The 20,953-nt window shown below is 56.6% G+C and overlaps 1 protein-coding gene across 2 annotated transcripts in view; it reads left to right on the top strand.

Moving 5' to 3' along the window:
- KCNH2 (potassium voltage-gated channel subfamily H member 2) overlaps positions 1–20,953 on the top strand; it is a 114,980-nt gene that overhangs the window by 71,062 nt on the left and 22,965 nt on the right. For both annotated transcript variants that reach the window (XM_084859693.1, XM_084859694.1), the window contains exons 4-5: positions 12–446; positions 2,660–2,874. In XM_084859693.1, the coding sequence (XP_084715819.1) occupies positions 12–446; positions 2,660–2,874 (650 nt within the window). The remainder of the gene's footprint in view (positions 1–11; positions 447–2,659; positions 2,875–20,953) is intronic.

Consider the following 20,953-nt stretch of genomic DNA (forward strand, 5'->3'; position numbering starts at 1 on the left):
CACTTCCCCAGGTCGCGGCAGGTCCTTCAGGCTGAAGCTGCCGGCGCTGCTGGCTCTGGCGGGGAGCAAGCAGTCCCTGCCACAGGATGACCCGGACGAGGCGGTGGTGGTGGACTTCTCCAAGCAGAGCAGCGAGTCCGTGGCACTGGATGAAGTCACCTCCTCCCTGGACCACCACTGCCTGGGCTGCAGCGAGGCAGAGGACCGGCAGGCCTTGATGGAGCGGCAGCGGGATAGCGGCTCAGAGGCCCCCATCACCCACTCCTCGCCCCGGGCCGACAAAGCCCGCCTCAACCTGGACGCCTCCTTCTCCAGCTGCAGCCTCACCCGCAGCCGCTCCCGCGAGAGCTTCCACAGCGTGCGCCGGGCCTCCTCCGTGGACGACATCGAGGCCATGAAAGGCGAGAGCGACAAGGGCTGGGCCCACAGCCGCCACGCTAGCACAGGTAGTGCCCGGGCGGGGCAGGGGGCAGCCCCTCGGCCCACGCACAGCAGAGCAGAGGATGGTGCCCACAGGCGGCTGGGCCTCTTGAGGTTGCTGTTTGCCTTGGCAGTGCAGCGGCAGGAGCGCTGCGCAGGGCACGGGCACCTCAGAGGCTGGGGCCCAGCCATGCGGTGCTCGTCCTTGGCTGCGTGGGAAGGCTTGGTGGCTTGGGACAGACCCCTCCCAGCCCCAGGAGGCCGCACTTGCAGCCCTGCACGTCGCACAGGAGGAGACGCAGGCGCTCCCTTTCGCCCTGAGAAGGCAGGAGGCCTGGGAGGTCTGCCTGCTTCTCGTGGGCCCCCGAGCTCTTGGGAGCAGCCACATGTCTCCAGGGGTCTCAAAGCCACCACAAGCCATCCAGGGACCAATGGGTTCCGCCCTGGAAAGGCTCGCGCCGCACTGGCAGTTGCAGGGCCCAGCGCAGAAGCGGCTCCGGGCCTTCCTCCCACGCAAGCCTCTTTCAAGCTGCCTGTGCCAGGCTGGGGCCTCAGGCCCTCACCGGCCCCCTTGTGCGGGACGTCCCCCGCTGGGTCCCTGGCACAGCCCTCCCCCAGGCTCCCCATGTCAGGACCCCCCTTCCCCAAGCTGTGGGCTGGACAATGGCGGGTGCTGCACATGCGCCCGGAAGGCCCCCCGGCCCCGGGCAGAGGCCTGGCCTGAGAAGTGGAAGCAAAGGGCTTTGTCTTCCTTCCTGGTTCAGGGGCAAGGTGGGCTCCACAGAAAGACCCTCTCTCCCCCCGGTGGCTCCTGTGCCCGAAATTCACCTTCTGCCCCTCGACAAACAGTCCGGTGGGGCCTCAGAGCAGGGCCTTTTCATGCAGTTCTTCCAGACCTCTTTTACTTGGGCTGCTCCTAGGCGGACAGAGGGCTCCTTGCCCCACCAGTCAAGAGGCCTGGAGTGGATATCCTGCTTTTTCCTCTTCAGCAGATTTTCTGTGGAAAGAAAAAGGATGGAAAAAGGGGAAATGCAAGAGGGTTACAAGTGGAGGACAATGTTCTCTGGAAATCCTGCCCCCCCCCTAAAATTCCACATTTGAAGTAGGATAAAAGCCTTGGCTGGAAGCACCCCATGGAAGACAACATCGCCTTCCGTGCGTAACCCTCCTGCCTTTCCTCACCGCTTCTTCTACCCTTTTCCTTACCACACAGAATCTGTTCGGGAGGGAAAGACGGATCGGCTGCGTACGGCTTTTGGGGCTAGTAGTGCTAGGAGCTCTCCATCCAGCTGTACGTGGCCTCAGTCCAAGGGCTCACCCCTACCTTTGATGGGACGTGGACTTTTGTGGGTGGGAGGTGGCGCTTGGGATTGTGCAGGGCTGGTGCTTTGGGGGGCAACCAAATCGGCTTTTGGTGAACGAATCCTTCCTAGTACACTGGAATCGCAGTAGCCAATACACTTGTGGGCATCTGCTAGTGATGAAAATGCCCGGAAGAGAGGTTTTGAGTGGGCCAGCAGCTCGCACAAATGGGTGGCCATGATCTGGCCCTATCAGTGGTCCCTTGCCCTTTTGTCGTCCAGTCTGCCTGATGCCAACATCAGGAGGATGGGAGTTGACCCAGGTGGGACCCAGGTCTCCCTGGGGCTGGGGGGTGGGGGGCTTCTGGCCACTTGGGCACCCTGGAGAGGCTATTTCCAATCTGCTGCCCCCCCCCCATCTGGCCAGTGCACCTGGGTCAGCATGGGCAGAGTGGACCAGGGAGAGAGCCAGCTGTATTCTTGCAGACCTGGGGGTAGAAGGGTGGGGAAGGACCAGGCAGCTGCCCCACACCTGCTGTCCCCTGCTCCCTCTGCTCAGCATCCACAGGAAAGACAGGGCAAAGATGGGGGGCTAGCTCTTCATGCCTGGCAAGGGAGGGGGCATGGCTGGCAGCCCCCCAGGCCAGGCTGGTGCCATGAGGGATGCCTGATCTTGAAGTGCATGGAAAACATTGGGTGAGGATCTCTCTTTCTTGAGGTGCTTGTCCTCTACATGCAGGGAGTTGAGGCGGGGAAGCACTGCTTCTGAGATGTGATAGTCCCAGCAGGGCTCCCATGCAGTCATCTCGAATGTCTGGCCCAGCCCTAAGACTGGGTCACAGCCAAAACAGTGGTGGGGGGTGGGGAGAGGGGCTGCGGCCTATTTGGGTCCTCCCACCCAGGAGGGGCTTCTTCATTGCTCTGTGTGTCCTTGCCAGGTGCCATGAACAACGCCAGGAGCCACCTGCTGAACTCCACATCCGACTCAGACCTCATGCGCTACCGGGCCATCAGCAAGATCCCCCAGATCACCCTTAACTTTGTGGACTTCAAGGCGGAGGCCTTCCTCACGTCGCCATCCAGCGAGAAGGAGATCATCGCCTCCAGCAAGCTCAAGGACCGCACTCACCACGTCACCGAGAAGGTCACCCAGGTGAGCAGGGGAGCTGCTGGGGGCCCGGGGAGGGGAGGCGGTGGCAGGTGTGCCCCACGCCGCGGCGCTGGCCAGGCCTGAGCCACCCCTCGCTCTCCAGCCTCACCCCGATCCGGTGGGGGGCTGAGCCCAGCTCTGCTCCCCTGCTGCATGGGGCCAGCTGGCGTGCCGGCCAACTTCCAGAGAGGGCTGGCTGTGCGGAGCCCCCCCCCAGCAGCTGCCTCAGGGGAGAAGTCCTGCCCGCTCAGCTCCCACCTTAGTCCAGAGCCCTCCTCTGCTGCGGCACCCCAGCACAAGTCCCCTCCTGCACTCATAGGCCCTGACTCCACTTCCGCACCGGGTGATGGCTGTGCTGCAGCAAACCCCACTTGCCGAGAAGGCCTCGTGGCCCCAGGTCTCCCTGCTGCGCTAGGGACGGTGTTTTGTGTCATGGCAGGGTTTGTTTCCGAGCGTCCTCTTTCCTTCCTTCGTCTGAGCAGCTGAGTTGGGGGGGGAGTGATCGTGGGGGGGGGGAGTGATCGTGGGGGGGGGGGGCCCGACAAGAAACCCGCTGGCTCTTGTCCCCGCACAGCATCTTCGACTGTCTATCATTCATGGTGTACTTGGGGTCCCTCCCAGGCCCCTCCCAGGCCTGACTGACAACAAGTGGGTGCTGTCAGGGCTGCCTTCCCCTGCAGCAGAGGACGTGGCTCATTTACCACGGTGGCGGTCTGGATTGCCTGAGCCCCCTGGCGAGCAGCTGGCCCTCCCTGGCTGCAGGAGCTGGAGCTGAAGGCCTGGGGCTCCCGGCCCCCTCTGGCCCCCAGGACCGGACTGGCGTGCTTTCAGGATGGCAGAGTTGGGCTCTGCCTGCTCGTAGCTCTCCTCGGCCTTTACTCGTGTCCTTGCTTGTGCTGTCTGGCTCTCCGCAGCAGTTGCTGGGGACCTGAGAGGGAGGCTGTCCAGCTTGCGGGGTTCCCCTGGGGGCCACTGGTTGGCCCCTGTGGGAAACAGGAGGTTGCAATAGAGAGGACCTCTTGGGCCAGACCCAGCTCCGGGGCTCCTCCATCCTTCAGTTGCACCCATATCTGCCGCCTGCTCCCTTCTGGGCAAGTCCACACGTTCACTTTGCACAGGGGTGAGCAACCCAGATCCTGATCTGTGCTAAGGCTCACCAAGGCTCACTTCTGGGCATCTGTTTTCAACACCAGAGCCCAGGCCAAGAACATGCACCATAACAATAGAGAGGAGTGCCTCTGCGCCATGTGCAGAGTACATTTCTCTCATCATTGACTTTCCATGGGAACCCTCCCTCCATCTAGGATTAGGGGGATAATCCTGGCTGGTTTATGCCCCAGCACCTCTTTTTCTGCTGGAGAAATCCCTGCCATTGTTCTGAGTCTTTGGGGCTCGTGTACATGCTGACTCGCATGACGGACGAGTTCTCCAGCCACAGAGGGAAGAATCATTTTAAAATGTTCAGCAGAAGAAATACTTGCTAGTGCCTGTGCGTCACTTGCCATGACTCCCCCTCACTCCCCCTCCCCGCTGCCTCCCGTGGATGACAATCCCCAGTTCTCTTGGACAGGGAAGTACGGGGAGGAGGAGGGGGCTTTTCTGCACTTTATCCATCCTAATTGTGGGATAGGGGTGGGGAAGACAAATGGGAGTTCAAATGGGGAAGGAAACTGACCTGTGAGAAGCAAGCCTGAGTTGGGGGCCAGAGTTCCTGCCCTAGCTTTGCTCATGTCACTGTGTGGTGGTATCTCTGCTGTAATTCTGGGCAGGGATCCTGGCTATGTTGGGGATGGGAGGGAGGGAGGGAGGGAGGGAGGGAGAGTTGATGTTGGGGAGGGATGGTGGTGCTGCCCTTCACGAGGCATGGACTCAATTCACCTTCATGTTCAGCTGGCAGGTGCATCTCTGGGAAGGGGGATGATCCAGAACACTGAGCTGGCTGTGTGGCTGCACTGATCACATGGGTGAGGGGAGCTGCTTTGCTGGGGACTGCTCTGCACAAAGGCAGGCGGTGAGATCATCCTGCAAGGAAGTGGGGCTCCAGGTGCTTTGGGCCGAGGGGCCGAGGCTGCATGAGTGGAGGATGGTGTCCCAGCTGCCCCGGGGAGCCTTGAAAAGGGGCAGTGTCCATGGCTGCCCCCTTCCCTTGCTCCCAGAGGCAAGCTAGAGAGTCAGAGGCTGGGGCGGGGGGATGGGGGTCCTTTTGCATGTGTGTGGAGGGGGAGGGGGCAAGGGGAGGGGCTGCTGGCTTCTTCACATTCTGGGGCCTCCAGCTGCCTCGTCCTGGAGAAGCCCCCCTTGCAGGGGCGGGGATGCTGGGTGACAGGGAAGGCTGGTCCCAAGGAGGTGAAGTCCGTCTTGTCTCCTGTATTTGGCAACATTTCTCAAGGGTCTCCACAAAGAGCCCCTTCCCAGCCTTGCCCAGCACCCAGGACCCTCCTCAGGCCCAAGACATGCCTTGCCTCTGAGCAGCGCCCCTTCCCAGCCTAGACTCTTTCCCGCTGCTAATGAGGACAGAGCTGCCCCCATTTGAGGGTGGGGCAGAGGAGGGCTGGAAGTACAAGCTGGGTTTTGAAGAGGCAGAGGAACTAGAGATCAAATCGCCAACTTTCGCTGGATCATGGAGAAAGCAAGAGAATTCCAGAAAAACGTCTATTTCTACTTCATTGACTACGCTAAAGCCTTTGATTGTGTGGATCACAACAAACTGTGGCAAATTCTTAAAGAGATGGGAGTACCACCTTACCTGTCTCCTGAGAAACCTGTACCAGGGTCAAGAAGTAACAGTAAGAACCAGACATGGAACAACCGATTGCTTCAAAATTGGGAAAGGAGTACGACAAGGCTGCATATTGTCGCCCTGCTTATTTAACTTATATGCAGAGTACATCATGAGAAATGCTGGGTTGGATGAATCACAGGTCGGAATTAAGATTGCTGGGAGAATTATCAACAACCTCCGATATGCAGACGATACCACCCTAATGGCAGAAAGCGAAGAGGATTTCAAGAGCCTCTTGTTGAGGGTGAAAGAGGAGAGTGCAAAAGCTGGTTTGAAACTCAACATTAAAAAAACGAAGATCATGGCATCTGGCCCCATCACTTCCTGGCATACAGAAGGGGAAGAAATGGAAGCAATGACAGATTTTACTTTCTTGGGCTCCAAGATCACCACAGACAGTGACTGTAGCCATGAAATTAAAAGACGCTTGCTCCTTGGGAGGAAAGCTATGGCAAACCTAGACAGCATAGTAAGAAGCAGAGACATCACCTTGCCGACAAAGGTCTGTCTAATCAAAGCTATGGTTTTCCCAGTAGTAATGTATGGCTGTGAGAGCTGGACTATAAGGAGGGCTGAGCGCCGAAGAATTGATGCTTTCGAACTGTGGTGCTGGAGAAGACTCTTACGAGTCCCCTGGACTGCAAGGAGGTCAAATCAGTCCATCCTAGAGGAAATCAACCCTGAGTGCTCATTGGAAGGACAGACCCTGAAGCTGAAGCTCAAATATTTTGGCCACCTAATGCGAAGAAAAAACTCCCTGGAAAAGACCTTGATGCTGGGAAAGACTGAAGGCAAAAGGAGAAGGCGACGGCAGAGGATGAGATGGCTAGATAGCATCACGGATGCAATGAATATGAACTTGAGCATGCTTCGGGAGAGAGTGCAGGACAGGAAGGCCTGGCATGCTATGGTCCATGGGGTCACGAAGAGTCGGACACGACTGAACAACTGAACAACAACAACAACAACAGAGGAGGGCACTTCCTTCTTTGAAGGGGGAGGGCAGTTGGGGGAGATGACATCCACACTGATGGGCTGTCCAAAAAGCTGGGAGGAAGTAAGGCCCCATGGCAAGCAACGCTAACGAGAAAAGGAGTCCAAGCTTTTAAAAAAGGAAATTCTCAAGGCACAATTACAGACAATTCCAACAAGAAGAAAAGGTGGAAGATAACAGAAGACGCCAATGTGGCTTCACAAAAAGCTTAGAGATGCCCTGAAAACAAAAAAGGACACATATAGGAAGTGGAAAGAAGGCCAAGTGACAAAGGAAGAGTACATGCAGGTAGCACAGAATTGCAGGGATGGTGTCAGGAAGGCTAAAGCTGAGAACAAGCTGAGGTTAGCGAGGGATGCTAAAAGCAACAAAAAGGCTTTCTTCAGCTACATGCATAGTAAAAGGCAGAGGAAAGCAATGGTTGTTCAGCTATTAAATAAGGATGGCAAGACGATAACAGATGACAAAGAAAAGGCAGAGGTGCTCCATTCCTACTTTCGCTCAGTCTTCTCTCAAAAGAGGGTCTATTGGCCCCCTGGCAAAGGCAAAATACAGGCTGAAGGGGCAGGATTGCAGCTTGAGATCGATAGGCATATGGTCAAGGAACACCTAATGACTTGGAATGAGTTCACATCTCCAGGGCCAGATGAACTGCATCCTAGAGTAATAAAGGAACTGGCAGAAGAACTCTGAGAACCGCTGTCTATTCTCTTTGAGAAATCATGGAGGACGGGTGAAGTGCCAGATGACTGGAGGAGGGCTAATGTGGTCCCTATCTTCAAAAAGGGTAAAAAGGAGGAACCTGGGAACTACAGGCCAGTCAGTCTGACATCACTCCCTGGGAAAATTCTGGAGCAGATGATAAAGCAATCCATCTGGACGCACCTTAATGCAATGATTACTCGAAGCCAACATGGATTTGTCAAAAACAAGTCCCGCCAGATGAATCTGATCTCATTTTTTGATCAAGTAACCTACCTTGTGGACTGTGGGAATGCTGTAGACATCATATACCTCGACTTCAGCAAAGCTTTCGGCAAAGTGCCCATGATCTCCTGATGAGCAAACTAGCTCAAAGTGGGCTAGATGAAACAACGATCCGGTGGATCCACAGTTGGCTACAGAATCGGACTCAAAGAGTGCTTCTCAATGGGAACTTCTCAAACTGGGGAGAGGTAACGAGTGGGGTACCGCAGGGCTCAGTCCTGGGCCTGGTGCTCTTCCACATTTTTATGAATGACTTGGAGGAGGAGGTGCAGGGAATGCTGATCAGATTTGCAGATGACACCAAATTGGGCGGGATAGCTAATACTTTGGAAGACAGAAACAAAATTCAAAGTGATCTGGATAGACTGGAGCACTGGGCAGAAAACAACAGAATGACATTGAATAGGGATCAATGCCAAGTTCTGCACCTAGGAAAAAGAAACCAAATGCACACTTACAAGATGGGGGATACGTGGCTCAACAACACCACAAGCAAGAAGGATCCCTTGGAATTGTTGTCGATCACAAGCTGAATATGAGCCAACAATGTGATGTGGCTGCAAAAAAGGCAAATGCTATTTTGTGCTGCATTAATAAAAGCTTAGCTTCCAAATCCAGGGAAGTACTAGTTCCCCTCTACTCAGCACTGGTTAGGCCTCATCTGGAGCACTGTGTCCAGTTCTGGGCACCACACTTTAAGAAGGATGTAGACAAACTGGAGAGGGCTCAGAGGAGGGCAATGAAGATGATCAGGAGACTGGAAACAAAGCCCTATGAAGAGAGACTGAAAGAACTGGGCATGTTTAGCCTTGAGAAGAGAAGACTGAGGGGAGATATGATAGTGCTTTTCAAGTACTTCAAAGGCTTTCACAGAGTGGAAGGCCAGGATCTCTTCTCGATCATCCCAGAGTGCAGGACACGGAAAGATGGGCTCAAGTGACAGGAAGCCAGATTCCGGCTGAACATCAGGAAAAACTTCCTGACTGTTAGAGCAATACAACAATGGAGTCCATTACCTGGGGAGGTGTTGGGTCTCCCACACTGGAGGCCTTCAAGACGGGGCTGGACAGCATCTGTCAGGGATGCTCTGACTTGGATTCCTGCATTGAGCAGGGGGTTGGACTCGATGGCCTTGTAGGCCCCTTCCAACCCTACTATTCTATGACTCTATGAAGCCCCTCCCATTTCCCTTCCTCTTCCTCCATCCCCAAGCCAGCCACTCCAGGCCTCTTTCCTCTTGTCCTGGGTTCTTTGTGTACCCCCAACTCCCACATCCTGTGGTGAGCACTGTCCAGACAGAATGAGGCCACCTCTCACTCTGCCAGAGTGGTGGTGTGTGTGCACAAGTGAAAGCACCTCTGTGCTCACAGCATCAAGGGCTCAGTTCACGTTGGCCTGATGAGGGTGGGAGATACCGCCAGGGGCTCACTTCCCCACACAGGTGTGGCTCTCTCATCTACCTATGCACACATGTGCATAAATAACCATGAGCCTAAAGAAGTGAACACTTATATGAAGAAAGAAAGATACTCATGCACAGTATTGTCACAGCACTCCATTCCCACACAGGCGCAGTGTGGAGGCACATGATGTGTCCACAGATGTGTTATGTTACTATGTGGCACAATCACACAATCTTCCCAGCATAAGCACACCAGCCCATTACACGTCTGCATACTCTCTTGCACACCCAGTACAGATACACTCTGCATGCTGTCCTGAGTTGTCTTGGTCATGGGAGCTGCACAAGAAAGTGCATGAATGCTGCTGACATTACTGACACACTGCCACTCTGGCTTTTGCAAAAATTCCTGCACACAGTTCTGCAGGCTTGCACACCCAGGAACACATGTCCAGTACGCGTGTCTGTGTGAGGACTCAGCGCTGCGCTTGCCTCTGGTTGTACCGTCACCCCTCTTGCCTGCTGGTGCGAGGGTGGGGCACGTGGACAGCCCACATTGCACAGGAGCACTGGCATCCCCCGCGTGCCTGTCCTGCCCATGGGAACCACCACAGCCAGCTGCTCCTTCAGGGGCAAAGCACCAAAGCCGTTTGTCAGGATTCTCCCCCCACCCCGCTTCCTCTGGGAGCTGCCTGGAGCACAAGAGCAGCACGAGAGGGGCACAAAGTTTGGCAGACACAGGTAAATCACACCACGGATCCCACTCGGGATGTCCCACCGATATGTCTTTGTCTCCAATGCACAGCCAGACATAGAGACCCATCCCGACCCGCCCGCCCGGATCCTGTGTCTCGCTTGCTCACTGCCTGGAGGGCTTCCTGCCTAGTTCTAAATGTATAGAGGAGGGTTGGGTGGGATGCAGGACACATGCACCCTCCCACACCACCACATTTGGCTGAAGCAGGGGGCACAATGGCACCCACAGTGTTGTGGAGTGCTGCAAGGATAAAAGCTAGCTTGTTCGCAAGCTACCCGCAATGGTTGAGGTGCTCCGAAGCGGCTCCAGAGTGCTGCAAGTGCCACATTTAGTTTGCAAACAAGCTACATTTAATCCTCAGAATGCTCTGGAGTGGTTTACTGCTGAATTTCAGTGGCAAATCATGAATTCTTTGGATTCCCCCCCACACACATACACACATGGCCCTGAAACCTCCCACAGTTCCCTGGCCATGGTCTAGGGGCTGGGTGTGGATTCTGGTAAGGGAACGGCATTGGGTGGGGGAGCCCCTCCTTTGCATGCACAAAGCCCCAGTTCGATCCCCAGCAGCATCTCCAGGCAGGGCTGGGAAGGAGTCCTGCCTGAAACCCAGGAGGGTGGGCCATGGCTGCTGCCAGTCAGTGTCAGCAGTTCTGGGCTAGATGGGCCAAGGGTGGTGGGTCTGACTCAGAATAAGGCAGCTACCTATGTTCCTGCATACCTCTTCCATCTTTTCCTCTGTAATGGATTGTATGTAGTCAGAAAACAGATGGCAGAAGCAGTGGGAAAAACCTGGGAGCGTAGTGAGTGGGAGACATCATCGTCTAACCACCCCTGGGAACATTCCGTGGCTGAGGCTGGGCAATGGCTCTGTACCAGCCCCATCTGGAAGTGGCCCTGGTCTAATTGGGGCTGCTGTGCTCTTCTCTCACCAACAGCTGCTTCTCATAGAATCATAGAATAGTAGGGTTGGAAGGTTCCTATAAGACCATCGAGTCCAACCCCTTGCTCAGTGCAGGAATCCAAGTCAGAGCATCCCTGACAGATGGCTCTCCAGCCTCGTCTCAGATGCCTCCAGTGCCTTCTGTACCTGGCATTAGCCAAGTGCGTAATCGATCCGGTGGTGGAGCAGGTACACTGAAGGGGGGCTGCCCAGGGGTCATGCCAAGGACACCCACTGAAGGCCAGGGCCTGGGGGCCAGTGAAGCATCACCCTTCCCCAAAGGCTCCAGTGAGGCAGGCAAGGTATGACAGGAGACTGATGGAGCAGGGTCCCACTCCAGGGCGTCTCCGGGGACCCTCAGAACTGTGGGAGGCTCAAGGGCGGATTGCTGCTGAGGTGGCTCCTGCCAGTCACTCCCCCAGGCTGCCCTCGCATGCTGAGAGCTCCTCTTGGTTTTCCAGCAAAAGCTGCTCCATAGGAGGGCAAGAGAGTGAGCAAACTTTCGAGTTCTCCAGAACTCTTCAAGCTGGATGCTAAACAAAGCGACACCAACGAGGGGGGGGGGGTCCTGTGGGCGGGGGGAAAACGAAGCCACAGTCTTAAGATGGAAAGTGGGGCGGGGGCGGGGGCGGACATTCACAGCAGGCTGCCCAGGTGCTGTGAGGGTTTCAGGTTGCGCCTGGAGCTGTCTCTAGGACTGCGGGGGGGGGGGGGGGGGCGCGCGCGGGCGCGCGCGCGAAAAAACAAGCAAACAGTGGTTCATCCTCCGTTGCTGAGTTATAACATGCAGCTGTGCATACGAGCGGCTCGTCAGCAGGCAAAGCACACAAGTTTCCTGGTAGGTGGAAAAGAGAAGTGGAGAGAAACTCGGCAGTTTTCTGCCAACCAAGCTGGAGACGAATGCTTGGTAGTGCGAGTCGGTAGCGGAGAGAGGCGGCATTCGCGGTGCGCGTCCTTGGGGGCCATCGTTAAAACTGCCCTTCTGGCTCCCCTCCTTGGGACGTGGCCCCTGCTGTGACAGACACACCCATGCGCGCGCGGGTGGAGCGGTGACATCGAGAGCGGGCTGGGATGCGGCTGGGTGCGAGACCCTCGCCCAGATGCGAGACACGGGAACGAGGCCAATCGAGGCAGGGACGGGCCTTTCTCGGGGAGGACGGGGGGCTCCTAGGAGGGCTGCCCGGTGCCCGCAGTGCCGGCGGAGGGAGCGCTCCGTGCCCTCGGCGATGTCGCGGGACAGTTGCGCATTTCCCCGCCGCAGGCGGGGTGCGCGAGCGGCGGCGGGGGGCGGGGGCTGTTCTGCCACTGGGACAACGCAAGCGGCTTTATGGCCCCGTAATTCGTGGCGGGCTGGCGAGGCCGTCGCAGGAGGTGCGCGAGGGACGGGGCTGCTGCCGCGGCCCTGTGCTTCACCCGCCTCGAGCCTCCAGCACGCAGCGCCCCCGTCTCCATGCGCGCGCCCGAGGTGACCGCGCCGCAGCAGGGGTGCCGCTCCCGCGCCTTCAGCCAGGCCCTGGGCAGCAGCGCAGGGAGCGGACCCGGGGCTGAGCCCGGGCCAGGAGAGCCCTCTTGTCGGAGCGGAGGGGTGTGCTCGAGGCAGCGTGTGGCCCCCTCCCCGTGGGGGCAGGATTGTCCTCAGAAGAGGGAGGGGGCGGCCCTGCCTTCTCCTGGATTCTGCCTGCCCCCGAGTGACCTTTGCCTGCTCCTCGTTTTCTGCATGCCTCAGTTTCCCCACTAGCGCGGGGCTTAACGCGGGGGGGGGGCTGGAACACCACGACCCCCGCAGCTGAGTGGTGGCGTTGACTGTTTCAGGAGCCAGGGAGGAAGCGGGGCTGAGGAATGGCGAGATGCCCCCCTCCTCCCCATCGCCGTTCCCAGCCGGGGCTTGGAGCTGGCTTGCCTCCCTCCGAGCGCCCATTACTGGCCGCAGCAGATGGACCCGTGCGTGATGCTCTGAGAGCAAGGGGGAGCCCGCGGGGACGGCGCGGGGCGAGGAGGGCAGCGAGTGGGCGGGGGCCAGCCAGGGCCTCCCCCTGGGCGGGCGCACTCAGCGGGGAGAGGCCCTGGCGGCGGCTCCATCGGTCGAGCCGCGGCCGTGGAGTCCTGCCAGATGTAGCTGCATGGCTGTCCGTGGGCCCGTCCCTCGCCGCCGCCGCCGCCGCCTCGTCTCCACGCCGGGCGGCGGAGCTCGGAGCCTGGGCAGGGGCCTCCGGGAGCGCCCCCCTCTTGGGCACCATGCCCTGAGGGAGCCTCTTCCCTCCAGCTGGCGGCCGGCATGTCTCAAGGCAGGAGGGGCAGTGGCGGACTGCAGGAGGGCAAGAACGCTCGCGTGCGCCGGGCCGTCCGCATCTCCAGCCTGGTGGCTCAGGAGGTAGGGGCGCTCGGGGGGGGGGCAGATGCTGGGGAGGGGGCAGCCTGAGCTGGAGGGGGCTGCAGAGCGGTGCAGTAAACAGGATGGCTTTCTAAACAAGTGCTGGGCAGCTCTTGGATGGGCTGGATCTGGATTCCAGATATGTGGATGGGGTAGGGAGGGGCGCTCTGGACATGCTCAGAGGCACCCTCTTTTTGCTGCTCTCTCAAGAGTTGTGGGACTGGTCCTGAGCCTCGGGAAGCTGGGCAAAGTTCCAACAAGGAGACCTTCTCCTGTGAGGTTGAGTTGGTGGGGCGCCCAGCCCAGCCCTTTCTTTTTCCCCCGTCTCCTGGAGCTTGGCAAGTGGTCAGCTGCTTTGCACCATCAGACTGTTGCTTCTCAACATTTTTGTGGTGCCAGCCTTGCACTCGGTGCTGTACAGAGCATGACAACGGCTCAGCCCCCACCACAAGGACCCACAGTGGCACTTCTCCAGCAGCCGGCTAGGGGCGAGTGACATCTTAGCCAGGAGAACTGCTTGGGGGGTTGCAGAGCAGAGGGGGCAGCAGGACATGATCCAGAGCTGGGGGTGCAGGGGGGCTGGAGGTGGGAGTTGGAGGGTCCCCTGGGGAGGGAGGGCGCAGCTTGCCTCATCTGTGCAGGAGACAGGGGCTTCAGTCACTGGCATCTCTCCGGTATCCACATGGAGGGGGCACATGGGCCCCTTGTCTGCCTTGTGGCAGGCGGCGGGACCGATCCCTCCAGAGCAAGGGCCACTCTCCACGTCTGCTGATGGGCTGGGACCAGGGGAAGGGAGGGTGGGGGCAGGCCGTTGGCCCCCTTTGAGCCGGCATGGTGTTTATCATGATGCTTTTCCAGTCCAAATGTGCCACTGTCTGGATTCACTGAAATGGCCCTCTTCCTTCCCTGGGCACGACTGTAGGGTTGGAAGGACCCCAAAGGTCCTCCAGTCCCACCCCCTGCCCTTGCAGTAAGCCCACTCCGATAGCACCCTCCCTCGCTGGCCCTACAGCCTCTGCTTAAAAACCTCTCACACAGCAGCTGTCAAACAGCTTGTACTGACAGGGCGCTTTCCCTAACGTCTAGAACCTTTTTCTTGCAACTTAAACCCATTGTGTGTGTGTGTGGGGGGGCAATAGCGCCATCATCTCTGTGTTGCCCCTTTGGTGTCTCTTCTCCGGACTAAGCGTCCCGACTGGGTCTCCAGGCACCACGGTCCCTGTGCCCTCCTCTGGACAGTCTCCCATTCACTGATGTCTTCCTCAAACTGCAGTGCCTAGAACTGGACGCCGCACGGTCTTGCTGTCTAGCAGAACCATGTGCACACCTCGCCCACCCCGAAAGCTTTGCAGCTGGAGCTCTTCCTTGATCTTCGCTTGTCTGCTGCATATTCTCAGCACCTGCAGGCATCACAAAGCCTACTCAGATGGCTGCCCTGCTATGTTCGGTGCAGGTGGGAGCCTGTGGAGGTGCGGGCTCCCTCCGCGGGCCTTGCTAGGCCCGATGCCCTTTCTTGAACAGCACGGGGGGAGGTGGAGACCTGCCTTCCCAAGTGGAGCCCCTCCCTAGGCTGGGAAGTGGCTGCCTCCCACCTGGCCCGCATGTGTGTATGCCAGAGAGGGCGGTCGTGCATCTGTGGGTGCCCCCACCCATCCACCCACCACTCCTCAGCAAAGGGTGAGGTGTTTGCCAGCCCCGCAGGCGCCCGCATGGGGCTGCCTCTGCCCTCGCTCTGTTTCCAAGCTGAAAGGGGGGTCGCAGGCCTGGGGCTCCCGGTGCAAGCCATCCACAGGCCTTGGGCAACTCTTGCTCCCAGTGCAAGCCATCCCGGTGCAAGCTCTTGCTCCCGGTGCAAGCCATCCACAGGCCTTGGGCAGCTCTTCTGCGTTTTTTTCCGGTAGTGGGTTTTTTCTGGTATCAAAAAAGGTGGAAGAAGTGGCAGGAAAAAGCAGGAGGGTTACATATGGAAGGCAGAGGCTTCTGGCCTCCCTGTGAAACTCCGCGAAGGCAGCAGGTCGATGGCACAAGAGGAGCCCTGCCTGGATGAGCCCGACCGGGTGTTTGTCCACTTGCACCCAGGGCCAGCAGAGGTAACACCACTGTGGCATCTCTTCTGACCATAAAAAGACTTGCAGCCCCCAGCGTTGGCGTCACCATAACCTCTTTCTAAGTGCTGTTTCCCCATATGACCAAGGGCCAGAATGGAGCAGAGCTGAAGGGCCCTCCGTTTTGGCCCTTCCATTAGGACTGCAAACATGAAAATGTTCAGAGTGTCCGAAGGTGCTGGGGAAGAAAACAAAAAAGGTGGCCTCTGCATTCAGGAAGGAGCAATGGCTTTGGTTTCAGGAATGCACCCCCAGGCACCTCCCCCTCCCCCATGGAAAAGACCCCAGGCCCACCTTCAAGACCCTCAGAAACCATCTGCCGGGGAGCCTTGCGATCTGCGCATGGAGTCAGTGGCGGGCCCGCCCTCTGTTTGTTTCCTAGGCCGTTTCGAGTGGCAGCTCCAGGATGCGGCCCATTGTGTGGTCCCTCCCGTGGCCGCCGGCGCTTGGGTGCTGGGCTGGCAAGGGCCGAAGGGCAAAGCCCTCCCTCCTTTGGGGGCTGGGGCAGACTAGGCTCTGGGGTTCCCAGCCTGGTACAGGGGCTGCACAGCCCCTTGCACACTTTCTCCCGCCCAGCCCCTGGGGTCAGCGAAGAGGTCAGGCACCCCGCTGACACTTCGCCTGACTTGCAAAGCCTGGAATTGCCCGGCAGTGTCCAGCTGCAGTGGAGGAGGGGCGACTTCAGACTTGGCACAGCAAACCTCTTTTCCATGTGTGGTCACTTTGACGCATGACTTCAAGTGCTCACTGAGCAGCCCTGCCAATCTCATCCCCCCCCCCCAAGTTTGTAGCCATAGGTGGTTCCCCTTTAGGCATTATTTCACAGCAAGACATGTGATGGACAGGCTCAAACTGTGTGTAGCGCACATGCAAAATGGACCTGAGTATTGCTCACTTCCCTTGTGTCGCTCGTCCTGCAGCCCCCCCATAACCACAGAGTGCTGCCCCGCATGAGAAGCCCCCCTCCCCCCGTCCCAGAGGCCTGTGGCAGGGCACTGTGCTTTCTCAGGAAATCCACTCTGCTTGCGCTCGGAGGAACACTCTTCTTTCCTGGCTGAGCTCTTGCATTGAAAGCCAGTTCTGCAGCTGAGCCTTGCACCATCCCAGCACCCGTGCCAGGGCAGAAGTGAGCCAAGCCCCAGCTGCCTGCTGGTTGAAGCAAATGGGCCCAACAGAGGGGTTGTCCCCCCTCACTGGCTTCCTCATCAGGCCAGATTGCTCATTTGTCGAAGCCTGCAGGAGGAGCCTTCCCTCTGGAAAGACGGCTCTCTGCTCCTGCCCCGGACTGGGGTCCTTCACTCCCTCTCCCACCATCCTCCCCTTTCCCTGGTGAGGGGGAATTCAAAATGCCGCCTGCTCCCTACCCAGCATCTGGTGCTGCAGGTGCTAAGAGCGCTTGGGCCACAGAGCAAGTAAAAAGGAGAGAAAAGAGCAGGACGTGTGCATTGCAGAGAGGACCCCCCCGCCCCATGTAGAGCATCATTCCTCCCCCCTGCCAACTTTTCACTGCTGTGACGTGAGCCAGAGCATCCCAATTCCCAACCAGGATGGATAGAAATTAATAATTAAAAAAATACAGCACATACGTTTAAGCATTCCTTAAAAATAGCCAGTTTTACAATTAAATCTAAATCTAATGCAAAACGTGTTACAGTCTACACTCATAATCTCTTGACACTGAATCAGTGGCCTTCTGTCAAGCACGCAGAATTAAAGTCTGCTTTTCCAAGTTGACAGATTAGATGTTCCCTGTGCAATCCATGATCAGGCCTCTTTTTCTTTGCCCAAAAGCAGCTGCATGCCGCCCCTAGTGGATCGGGGTGGGGAGGGGGTGGAGGTGGGGGTTAAACCTTCCCACTGTACTGAAATAGCTGTCTCCCAAAGCTGCTTTTTGTTGTTGTTGCTCCCTTTGGTGGAGGGCACTTTCCTGCAGAGAACAAGCACACAGTGTGGGGAGGGGGGAGCAGGGCAGAGGGGGCCCTAATCCAAGGTTTCATTGCATAGGTTTGATAAGACACTCTCCTCCTCAGTTCCTACATCTGTAAAATGGGAATAATAGTGGCCTGGCTTGTGTTGCCAGGGAAAGCATGATAAAGATTGCATGCTCAAGAGACACAAAAATGGGAAATAATGATATTAACAATGAATAATTCTAGCTGTGTGTGTGGGGCGGGCAGCTGGTGTTTAGGTCTTCTCACCGCCAGGGAGGGTTAGATGAGGCTTATTCATATTCTGGGTCGCCCACATACACATTTTGCAACTAGAACCCCCCCCATCTTTCTTTCTTTCTTTCTTTCTTTCTTTCTTTCTTTCTTTCTCCAGTGCTACCCCAGTTCAGGCATTTGCTTAATTTGGAATTCTGCTGCAACACTGAACGGCGGGGAGGGAACACTCTGTCCGCCTGAGTGGAGACTTTTCTTGCTTTCTCTTTGAAAGTTTGATGGCTGGAAAGGTGCCTTTAAAAACAAAATCTGTGTTGTGCATGATGGCTGCGCCTGGGGATGCTTCCAGACATGGCTTTCATCCTGCAGTTCACACACAGCATTTTACGGAAGGTCCAGATGTCATTGTCATCTTCCATTTGTAGCCCTCCCATGTTTTCCCACCATTTCTTCTGTCTGTTTTCTTACCAGGGAAAGACAAAATAGTGACATAATGCCTTTGGATTGGTAGCACTAGGAGGCTCCTTCTGGAAGTGCTCTGGGTGACAGCAGTGAGGAGGAGGGGCAGGGTGGCAGTCAGAACAGCTGGCTCTGCTGTGGGCATTGGCCTGGCATGCACACTCCCCCCCTCACACACACACAAGTCGAGGGAAAGAATGGTGGATTAACCTCCCTGGCCAATAAGTGAACCCGGCTTTGACTTACAGTGGGGGAGGGGAGAGGCCCCTGGCTTGCAGGCTGGAGGCGTTTGGGTGGGCAGCCTGGGTGCCAGATGGACTTTGCCATCTTTGGTGGGGAGGGGACACCTGTGTTTAGGATGGGGAAAGTTCTGTAAGGGAGGCTGCAGTCCCAGTATTTGGTATGGGCCTGATTTGGAACGTGCAGCCCTTTGTCTGGAGGAAAACAGGCCTGCATTGAAAGTGGGCTGAGAGAAGCATCATTGCCCACAGTGGGCAAATGCTGCCCATGCATTGCCCACACAGTTGCCCCACCGTCTTCTCAGGCCAAAGGGTTTAGGGAACCAAACCAAACCTGCTGAACCCATTTCCCAGAGGCAGAAGTGTTCATGCCATGGGCAGTAGTGACACATGCACACAGAGTCAACCTGCTTTCAGCCCTCTGGAAAAAGCAATGGTGCACCTCCAGCCATAGCAGGGGAGGCTGGAGGTGCACCATTGCAGGGGCCATAGCTCAGTGGTCAAACCCCTGCTTTGCACGTAGAAGGTCCTATGTTCGATCCCCAGGTTCTCCAGGTAGGGCTAGGGAAAAAATCCTGCCTGAAACCCTGAAGAGCTGCTGCCAGTCAGTGTCAACAGTACTGGGATAGATGGACCAAGGGTTTGACTCAGTATAAGGCAGCTTTCTGTGTTCCTGTGTTCCACAGCAAAGTCACCAGCTAAGAGCATGCAATCTCTCCAGGTGCTGTTGACACTCCTGGGGCCTCTCTGAACTGCCTTCCAGTCTGGCACAGGGTGGGGGGCATAGAGGGGTCCCTCAAAATCTGTGTTCCAAAGTGGACTGCATATCAGTGCTGGGGAAGAGAGGAGGCACCCAGCACCCCTCCCCTTAGCCCCAGCCAGAGGCTGCCTCCTCTCCCTTTGCCCACCCATCTCTTGCAGAGAGAAGACACATCTCTCTGTCCTGCCCGCACGTCCCCCTTTGCTGGCCCATCCAGCCCTGCCTGGCTTTTCTAGCAAAGGAAAAGATTTTGTCCCAATTTGGTGCCCAGCAGAAGCTGGTTAATTTTAGCACCAGACCCAGTTGCATGGTTAGTTCCTAGGTAACCAGCCTAGCCCCCTCCCATCCACTGGATGTCTGCCCCCCGCCCAGCTAAAAATGGAACAAGGGGACAGAGAAAATGTTGCTAACTCTTAAAGAGGCAGCCCAGAACAGAGCAGGACCGTCCCATCCACCCCCTTCCCTCTCCTCTTCCCCGGTGCCCCTCCTGTTTGTGGGGAGGACAGCTTTGAGAGGCAGGGAGGGGTCTCTGTCCCCCTACTCAGTCCTGGAATCAGTATTAAGGGATGTCAGTATTAAGGGCTCCTTTCACTTTACAATATCACTAAGTGTATTTGCATTATTTCAGAGAGCTTGGGAGAAAAATGTGGCTCTGATCATGTGCAGAATGCAGAACTTCTCAGTACAGAATAACCTCAGGGTGTGAGTCAGTCCTCACACACACTGGAGCAGTATCTCCCTTCCACCACCCTGTACCCATCCACATTCTCCAAATGGTGGGCAGCCCCTCTGCTACTTGAGACCCAAAGAAGCAAGCCCTGATCATATTTCCTTGGCCAATGCAGGTCTTCAGGCCCCAAGAAGCAACCGATAGTTACTACTCTCTCGATATCTACCGCAGGGCTCAGTCCTGGGCCAGTCCTCTTCAAAATTTTATTAATGACTTGGAGGAAGAGGTGCAGGGAATGCTGATCATTTAATGCAGAATGACATTTAATAGGGATAAATGCCAAGTTCTGCACCTAGGAAAAAGAAACCAAATGCACACTTACAAGATGGGGGATACGTGGCTCAACCACACTACAAGTGAGAAGGATCTTGGAATTGTTGTTGATCACAAGCTGAATATGAGCCAACAAGGTGATGTGGCTGCAAAAAAGGCAAATGCTCTTTTGGGCTGCATTCATAGAAGCATCACTTCCAAATCCCGGGAAGTACTAGTTCCCCTCTACTCAGCACTGGTTAGGCCTCATCTGGAGTACTATGTCCAGTTCTGGGCACCACACTTGAAGAAGGATGCAGACAAACTGGAGAGGGTTCAGAGGAGGGCAACAACGATGATCAGGGGACTGGAAACAAAGCCCTGTGAGGAGAGACTGAAAGAACTGGGCATGTTTAGCCTTGAGAAGAGAAGACTGAGGGGAGATAGGATAGCGCTCTTCAAATCCTAGGAAGGTTGTCCCAGAGATGAAGGCCGGGATCTCTCCTCGATCATCCCAGAGTGCAGGACACGGAATAATGTGCCCAAGTGACAGGAAGCCAGATTCCAGCTGAAGATCAGGAGAAACGTCCTGACTGTTAGAGCAATACGGCAATGGAACTAATTCCCTAGGGAGGTGGAGGGCTCTCCCCCACTGGAGGCATTCAAGACGAGGCTGGACAGCCATCTGCCAGGGATGCTCTGACTTGGATTCCTGCACTGAGCAGGGGGTTGGACTCGATGGCCTTGTAGGCCCCTTCCAACCCTACTATTCTATGATTCTATGCTGCTGGTTCCACCACTGGTTCCCTGCAGTGGACAGCGTGCCCCGAGCCCTGATTCTAACTTTGGAGGGAGACGCAGCACGAATGCAAGAGAGGCACCAGCCACCTGTTCTGCTGTATATCATGCTGACAGCACTTTTCATCCACAAAGTAGCTTTGGGGTTTAGTTGTGGTTATTCTTTACAACCCTGCAAGGCAGGTCACTATAGCTGGCTCCTCTTTCATTCCTCCCATCGGAGAACTGAGGCTGAGAAATGGGGATGTTACACACACACACAGCTGAAGACCCGCATGCCTCAGAATATTTTTCTATCTATTTGACCTTTTTAGGCTGCCTTTAAGGGTGTACGCATCTTT

The sequence above is a fragment of the Heloderma suspectum genome, chromosome 5 (genome assembly GCF_057233095.1).
Source record: "Heloderma suspectum isolate Gila_16-S chromosome 5, 16-S_ref, whole genome shotgun sequence".
Classification (NCBI taxonomy): Eukaryota; Metazoa; Chordata; class Lepidosauria; order Squamata; family Helodermatidae; genus Heloderma; species Heloderma suspectum.